Genomic DNA, 8,414 nt, shown 5'->3' with positions numbered 1-8,414 from the left:
GAGAGAGAGAGAGAGAGAGAGAGAGAGAGAGGGAGGGAGGGAGGGAGGGAGGGAGGGAGGGAGGAAGGAAGGAAGGAAGGAAAGAAAGAAAGAAAGAAAATAAGAGAAAAGGGAGGCATGGGACAAAAAGGCTCAGGACACTTGGAGGGTCATAGGACGCAAGGCTGATGCTGCTCCTCTGCCAGGGCCAGATTCCCACCTCCCCATCACAGCCCACCCCCTTCTCACACACACACACACTTCAGCTCCCTGAGGATGCAGAACAAGCATGTATGTGTCATGAGGGGTTTTATGTGTCTCTTTCACAGCCTTGATGTGTTTCAACACCACTGGCACCCAAGTGCAAAACATTACAGTGACCCAGTACGACCCTGAAGGTAGGTGATAACACAAGGGGTTTAGGGGAAGGCTGGAGAGGTGTGGAGCCCAGGAGGAGCGGGACAGTGCCCCCCCAGCCCCCTGATCATGGCTGCTCCCCATCCCTGCACCCCTCCACCAGAGGAATGCCGGCAGAAGGCCAAGAAATTTGGACACTACTTCCTAGTGGAGTACCGGGACCAGAAACCATACTGCATCAGCCCCTGTGAGTCTGGCTTCAAAGCCTCCAAGAACTGTAACCATGGCAAGTGCCAGATGTCTGAAAATGGAGCCCGGTGCCTGTGAGTGCTCCCCCATTTCCTCCAGCCCAGCCCAGATGTCCTGGTCCTCCCCTCCCCTGCAGGGCTTCACCCCAGGCATTGCCTGGAGGCCAAGGTCATGGGACTAGTGTCTCCTGAATGTGTCCAGCTGCAGAGGAATTGGGTTGGGGATGGGGGTAAAACATGAGTAGTTGAGCTCCAAGGCTATGTCCAGAACAGCCTAGCCGTGTCCTGTCTGTGCTAAGGAGGGCTGAGGACAGTAAGAACCTCCTGGGAAGGTTGTCTGACAGGGGGAACAGAGACACAGCCTTGCTTTCTCTCCAGAGAGAGAACAAGACCCTCTTCTGGTGAAATAGAAACAGAAGGTTACACACCCACATGAGGAGTGGGGAGAACCCCTCTAGCCCAGTCACAGAGGTAGGAAAGCAAAGAAAAACGTTGCCACTTGAAACAGAACCAAAGAGAGAGACCAGATGGAGCATCAGGTGCGGGAAGAAGCCACATGTGGGCAAAGACCTGAGTAGTCAGTTTTGGAAAGCTTCCTGGAAGAGGGGGTCACAAGCTGGAAAGGGGAAGAAAGGAACAGGGTTTAGAGAGGGCATCTCAAGGCAGCAGGGAGGAAGAGCTTCAGGGGTGTAACGGGAGCTCTGGATCAGGGCTGCAGCCTGGCTTTCTTGACAGAGAGGAGGGCTGGAAGTGAGGATGGTTAATGGGTGGATGCAAGATCACTGTGGGGTCCTGGAGTCCCTGGGGGTGCAGCCCAGGGAAGACCCACGGTTGGGCCAACTGTCCTAGGTCCTGGGTTGCAACTGGAGGCAAAACCTAAAAGCCTGGAGTGGGAACTGAGCTCATTTGAGGACCACCTCCAGGGATGCTGGTCTTCATGTCCGTTCATCCCCTCAGGGCACCTTGCTTTATGCACCCTGGCAATCTCTTCTCACCTCCTCTTCATTAAACACCCACTGGGCAGGGCCCCGGTCTGAAGCTGGTGCTGACTCTGTTCTCTCTCCCCAACCTGCCGCTTCTCTCCCATATCAGCTGCCTGACCACGGAAACTCACTGGTACAGTGGGGAGGACTGTAACCAGGGCACCCAGAAGAGTCTAGTGTACGGCCTCGTGGGGGCAGGGGTCGTGCTGGTGCTAATCATCCTGGTAGCTCTCCTGATGCTCATTTTCCACTCCAAGAGAGAGGTGAAACGGTGAGCAAGCCCCTACCACCTCCTCTTTCAACTCCCTCCAGCTCCTCCTCTTCCTCTGATCCCTCTGCCTCTAATCACTTCATCCTCTAGGTGGACAGTGGGGCAAGCTAAAAATGGGGATACAATTTGTCCCTAGTCCTTGTTTCTGTTCCCCAATCCTAATGGGGTCTCTCTGGTGTTTCCATCAATAGGCAAAAGTACAGATTGTCTCAGTGGTACAAGTGGCAAGAAGAGAACGGTGGACCAACTCCTGGGACCTTCCAAAACATTGGCTTTGACATCTGCCAAGGTATCGGCCTTCCTCTCTGCACTCAGAATGACTCAAAATGTGGAAACAGGCTGGGTGCTGTGGGCTCGTGCCTGTAATCCCAGCACTTTGAAAGGCCAAGGCAGGAGGAGGATTGCTTGAGGCCAGGAGCTCGAGATCAGCCTGGGCAACAACACAGAAAACTCTAACTCTTTTTTTTTTTTTTTTTTTTTTTTTTGAGACGGAGTCTTGCTCTGTCGCCCAGGCTGGAGTGCAGTGGCATGATCTCGGCTCACTGCAAGCTCACCCCATTCTCCTGCCTCAGCCTCCCGAGTAGCTGGGACTACAGGCACCCGCCACCACGCCCAGCTAATTTTTTGTATTTTTAGTAGAGACAGGGTTTCACCGTGTTAGCCACGATGGTCTCGATCTCCTGATCTCGTGATCCGCCCACCTCGGCCTCCCAAAGTGCTGGAATTACAGGCGTGAGCAGCCGTGCCCAGCCAAACTCTATCTCTTAAAAAAAAAAAAAAAAAGGGAGGCCGAGGCAGGTGGACCACTTGAGGTCAGTAGCTTGAGACCAGCCTGGACCACATAGTGAAACCCTGTCTCTACTGAAAACACAAAAAATTAGCTGAGCGTGGTGGCAGGTGCCTGTAATCCCAGCTACTCGGGAGGCTGAGACAGGAGAATCACTTGAACCCGGGAGGCAGAGATTGCAGTTAGCCGAGATTGTGCCATTGCACTCCAGCCTGGGCAACAAGCATGAAACTCCATCTCAAAAAAATAAAAAATAAAAAATTATTTTAATTATCTGGGCGTGGTGGCATGCACCTCTAGTCCCAGCTACTCGGGAGGCTGAGGCAGGAGAATTGCTTGAGCCTGGGAGATGGAGGCTGCAGTGAGCCGTGATTGCACCACTGCACTCCAGCCTGGGCAACAGAACAAGACACTATCTTAAAAAAAAAAAAAAAAAGAAAAGAAAAAAAAAAGAAAGGTACTTAGGAGGCACCTGGGAAGACCCTGGGGCTTAAAGTGTGAAGGGGGAAAATATTTCCCACTCCAAAATGTTTGGCTCTACAGCTAAAACCTTATTTCCATTACTGACTCCTGTGAGACCCTGGATGGGGCATAGTGAACTGAACCACTGGGGAGACACAGGTTCCTTGAGGATGGTAGATTTCCCTAATGCACAGATCAGTGCTCGGGAGTGGGTGAGCTCATTAGCAGGGGAGTTGTTCCTCAGTAAAGAGACTAATGTTAGATTTTGCTAGGTTAAAGGCACATGTTAAAATTTCTAAAACTAGAGTCTTTAACTTCTAAAGAAGGAAATACGTGGAATGAGAAATTTCTCAAAATAGTCTTTAAATTCTAAAGAAGGGGAAGATTAGAATGAGGAAAAAGTCCAGTCAACCCACAAAGAGCAGGAAAGGGAGAAAAAGAAAAAGGAGGTGGGATGCAGCGGCTCATGCTTATAGTCCCAACGCTTTGGGAGGCCGAGGCTGGAGGATCGCTTGAGGCCAGGCAAGACCAGCCTGGGCAACATAACGAGATCGAAAAATTTAAAAAATTAGCCAGGCACAGTGGTGCATGCCTGTAATCCTAGCTATTCAGGAGGCTGAGTCAGGAGGATCACTTGAGCCCAGGAGGTCAAGGCTGCAGTGAGTTATGATTACACCACTGCACTCCAGCCTGGGCAACAGAGCAAGACCCTGTCTCTTAAAAAAAAGAAAAAAAGAAGAAGAAGAAGGCCAGGCATGGTGGCTCATGCCTGTAATCCTAGCACTTTGGGAGGCTGAGGCTAGTGGGTCACCTGAGGTCAGGAGCCCAGCCTGGCCAACATGGAAAAACCCCGTCTCTACTAAAAATACAAAAATTAGCTGAGTGTGGTGGCGTGTGCCTGTAATTCCAACTACCTAGGAGGCTGAGGCAGGAGAATCGCTGGAACCTGGGAGGTGCAGGCTGCAGTGAGCTGAAATCGCACCACTGCACTCCAGCCGGGGCAACAGAGCAAGATTCTGTCGAAGAAGAAGGAGGAAGAGGAAGAGGAGGAGGAGGAGGAGGAGAAGGAGGAAGGGGAAGAAGAAGAGGAGATAGGACACATAGAAAATACAAAATAGTGGCCGGGCGCAGTGGCTCACGCCTGTAATCCCAGCACTTTGGGAGGCTGAGGCAGGTGGATCATGAGGTCAGGAGATTGAGACCATCCTGGCTAACACAGTGAAACCCTGTCTCTACTAAAGATACAGTGAAACCCTGTCTCTACTAAAGATAAGAAAAAAAATTAGCCAGGCGTGGTGGTGGGCGCCTGTAGTCCCAGCTACTCGGGAGGCTGAGGCAGGAGAATGGCATGAACCCAGGAGGCGGAGCTTGCAGTGAGCCGAGATCGCGCCACTTAACTCCAGCCTGGGTGATAGAGCGAGACTCCATCTCAAAAAAAAAAAAAGAAAAAAGAAAATACAGAATAAAATGATAGGAAGTAATGCAAATAAATCACAAAGCATAATACATATAAGTAGATTAAACTCTAGTTTAAAAAGGATTTTTTAAAAAAGAAAACTAGGTATTCACTGTGGATGGGAGGTACACGTAAATTGGAAACACACAGGTTGGAAACAAAAGTATAGAAAAGACAAAACAGGGTAATACTAAACAAAGTATCTGTTGTTTTGTGTATAGCTTTACTCATTGCAGTCACATACATTTTAAAGCAAAAAGAATTACTAGGGATAAAAATGATCAATACTAGCAAATGGCTTACTCTGTTAGACACAAGTCTAATTTGTATGCTCTATTAATACAATCTCAAAATAGATAAAGCAAAAACTGACAAAGCTACAGAGGAAAATTAACAAATCCACCAGCACGGTGAGAAATTTTTAAAACACCCCTCTTAGTAATTGACAGAAGTCACTGAGGATTACAGAACTTTTGGACAAAATAATTAGCCTTAATACAATACAGAACACCACATTCAACAAATAGAGGGTATTCATTTATTACATGAGTCCATGAGAAAACTTCTAAGGATGGCCACACACAGGACATGAAAAAAGCCTCAACAAACTTATAAAAAATTATTTAAATCAGACGATCTTATCTGACCATAATGCAAGTATGTTAGAAATCAGTAACAAAAATATTTTTGGAAGATGAAAACAAAAATCCCAAATCTTTGGAATTTTTTTTCAAGTTTCCAAATAATATATGGATCAGATAAGAGATTATAGTGAAAGTGAGAAAATACTTAGTATTCAGACTCGTGGGATGCAGCTACAGCTGTACTCAGAAAATTCATAGCCTTAATATGTCTGTATTGGGAGCTGCTGAGTCAGGTAGTGTTGACAGTTTGTCACATTTTCAAGAGTTTTCAGTTTCCTAGGGGTAGGGACAAACTCATCCTCCATTGGATGGGATTAAAGGGACAGATGAAAGTTTGTCCTTCTAACCTCCTGTTTCCATGGTGCTTTCCATCCCTCTAGAAGATGATGACTCCATCCACCTGGAATCCATCTATAGTAATTTCCAGCCCTCCTTGAGACACATAGACCCTGAAACAAAGGTAAGAAGGGCCTGCATGGGATGCTGGCCTCCCCCAACCTTGAGACTTTCTTCTCCTTTCCTGCATGGTAGGACCTTCAGGAAAGCAAAACCATGTTTACAGTTTATTGGTCCAGGTGATTCTCCCAGGTCCATACTGCCAGGAAACGAGCCTAACTCAGGGGAAGAATAAAAGCTAAGTAGCAAGGTGGAATCACCTTCCGTTGACCCCTGAGGCTTCAGATTCTGAGGTTTCCTTCCCTACTGTAAGTACACCCTTGATGCCCAACTTACTTAGTTATTTTAATTTGTAAACACACATAAAAGTCAAAATAGTAGTGCAGTAAATACTTACATATTCCATGCAGCTCAGTAAGGCTTAACATGCCATATGTCTCTTTCTTTGTATTGATCTATTCACTGATTTTTGCTGAATAATTTGGAAGTCAGCTGCCAACATTATGACACTTGATCCCTAACCATTTCAGCCCACACTTCCCAATACCACGATTATGTCCAATACGTTGATCGTAACTTCACAATATCATCTGATATCCAATTTTTCCAATTAGCCCAAGGACATCTTCTATTACTAGTTTTTTTTTTTCCTCAGATGTAGATACAACAGATTTCACTCACTGACTTCTGTTATGTCTCTTTGGTCTTTTAATCTAGAATGGGCTCCTACATTTTAAAGTATATTGCTTTTCTTAAGAGTCTAGGATGGTTGTCTTGAAAAATGTCTCACTCCCCTGGTTTGTTTCATGATGTCATCTAACTTGTCCCCCCTACCCTTAGTATCAGAGGTATTAGAGATATTCTGGGATTGGAAATACTGGAGGTTGGGTCTAAAGGCTTAACTGGAATCAGATTAAACATTTTTATTATATCACAGATAATGCTATTGCCTCACTTCAACAAGTATATAACATCAGATTGTCCCCCCATGGTTAAGGCCAAGATTGGTTACTTGGGCAAAAGGTGACCACTCCTTGATCACTGCCTTAATATGATTTAAACTGGATGGATAGTTGAAGGTAGGAGAAATAACAAGTGTGAACATCTTCAGGTGCTATGCTCCCTTGACATAGCCCTTTGGGGCAAAGATGAAATCTCCAGCCAGGATACCTGTAAACCTACCTGGTGGAGAGGGGAAGGCACAATTGGTTTGTGCTAGAATCCAGGTAATGGGACAAGTTCTAAACTAACCACTTAGGCCAGGTGCGGTGGCTCATGCCTGCAATCCCAGCACTTCGTGAGGCCAAGTCAGGAAGATCGTCTGAAGTCAGGAGTTTGGGACCAGCCTGGGCAACAAAGTGAGACTCTGTCGCTGTAAAAGAAATAATAATAATAGCCAGGCACAGTGGCTCACGCCTGTAATCCCAGCACTTTGGGAGGTCGAGGTAGATGGATCACTTGAGCCCAGGAGTTTGAGACCACCCTGGGCAACATAGCGAAACCTCATCTCTACAAAAAATTTAAAAATTATTCAGGTGTGGTTGTGTGCACATGTAGTCCCAGCTACTTGGGAGGCTGAGGTGGGAGGATCGCTGGAGCCCAGAAGTTACAGGCCGCAGTGAGCCGTGATTGTGCCACTGCACTCCAGTCTAGATGGCAGATTAAGCCTGTCTCAAAAAAATTAAAAAATAAAAATAATTAAACCGAACACTTCCCATCCCAAGCCTCCTTATGCTTCCAAAATCCCAAATTCCTCATGAGCTGAGCCTTCACCTGGTTTTATCTCTCTTTTCAGATCCAAATTCAGAGGCCTCAGGTAAAGACATCATTTTAAGGCATGGAGTTGAGAAGTCTGGGAGTGAGGAGATTCCAGTCCGGCTAAGCTTGGTGGAGCATTTCCCCATTGAGAGCCTTCCATGGGAACTCAATGTTCCCACTGTAAGTACAGGAAACAAGCACTGTACTTACCAAGGAGAAAGAGGAGAGAGATGGCAGTGCTGGGAGAGTCTCAAATAGAAACCCGTGGAAGCTCCAATGGGCTTGCCTTGATATCAGGCTAGGCTTTCCTGCTCAGTTTTCAAAGAGGTTCCAGATTTGAGGGGTGCTCTGACTGCAACATCTGTCACCCCATTGATCGCCAGGATTGATTTGACTGATCTGGCTGGGTAGGCGGGTGTCCCCGTCCTCCCTCGCTGCCCCATGTATGTCCCTCTTAAAGCTGCATGCTCAGTTGAAGAGGACGAGAGGACGACCCTCTCTGATAGAGGAGGACCACGCTTCAGTCAAAGGCATACAAGTATCTGGACTTCCCTGCTAGAACTTCCAAACAAAGTCAAAGAGGTTCCTCCTCTCGCCTGCCTGGATCCAGTACCATGGACAGCGCCCTCAACGAGCTGTTTACAACCGTGACCCCTTGGACACGGGACTGCTGCATGCACTTTACATTTCACAAAATGCTCTCCTAAGAATTATTGAATGCCATCTTCATGAAAAACACTTGTGTTTAAATATAGAGCATTTACCTTTGGTATATAAGATTGTGGGCATTTTTTAAGTTCTTATTTTTATGAGTTCTGATTTTTTCCTTAGTAAATATTATAATATATATTTGTAGTAACTAAATATAATAAAGCAATTTTATTAAAATTTTCATGGTTCCCAGATCTTTCCCTCCTATTTCCCATAGCTCCTGTTTCTAACCTCCCAGACTCTCTCTCTCCTCCCTTCCTCTAGAACATAAAATCTGATGCATTTGGGGCTCAAGATAACAAGACAGAGATTTGCAGTGGGAAGAGGACCATTCCCTGAACTCCACTGACACCATTTGCTGG

The 8,414-nt window shown here is 46.7% G+C and overlaps 1 protein-coding gene across 1 annotated transcript in view; it reads left to right on the top strand.

Moving 5' to 3' along the window:
• Nucleotides 1–8,113, top strand: part of MUC17 (mucin 17, cell surface associated) — an 18,861-nt gene extending 10,748 nt beyond the window's left edge. Inside the window, exons 7-12 of the mRNA XM_025379355.1 lie at nt 309–377; nt 500–659; nt 1,677–1,838; nt 2,030–2,127; nt 5,571–5,647; nt 7,379–8,113. Coding sequence (XP_025235140.1) covers nt 309–377; nt 500–659; nt 1,677–1,838; nt 2,030–2,127; nt 5,571–5,647; nt 7,379–7,417 — 605 coding nt within the window. The 3' untranslated portion in view covers nt 7,418–8,113. The remainder of the gene's footprint in view (nt 1–308; nt 378–499; nt 660–1,676; nt 1,839–2,029; nt 2,128–5,570; nt 5,648–7,378) is intronic.
• The last annotated feature ends 301 nt before the right edge of the window (nt 8,114–8,414 follow it).

The sequence above is a fragment of the Theropithecus gelada genome, chromosome 3 (genome assembly GCF_003255815.1).
Source record: "Theropithecus gelada isolate Dixy chromosome 3, Tgel_1.0, whole genome shotgun sequence".
NCBI lineage: Eukaryota > Metazoa > Chordata > Mammalia > Primates > Cercopithecidae > Theropithecus > Theropithecus gelada.
The sequence above is the reverse complement of the archived record's forward strand: the minus strand, read 5'-3'. Positions and strand labels throughout refer to the sequence as shown.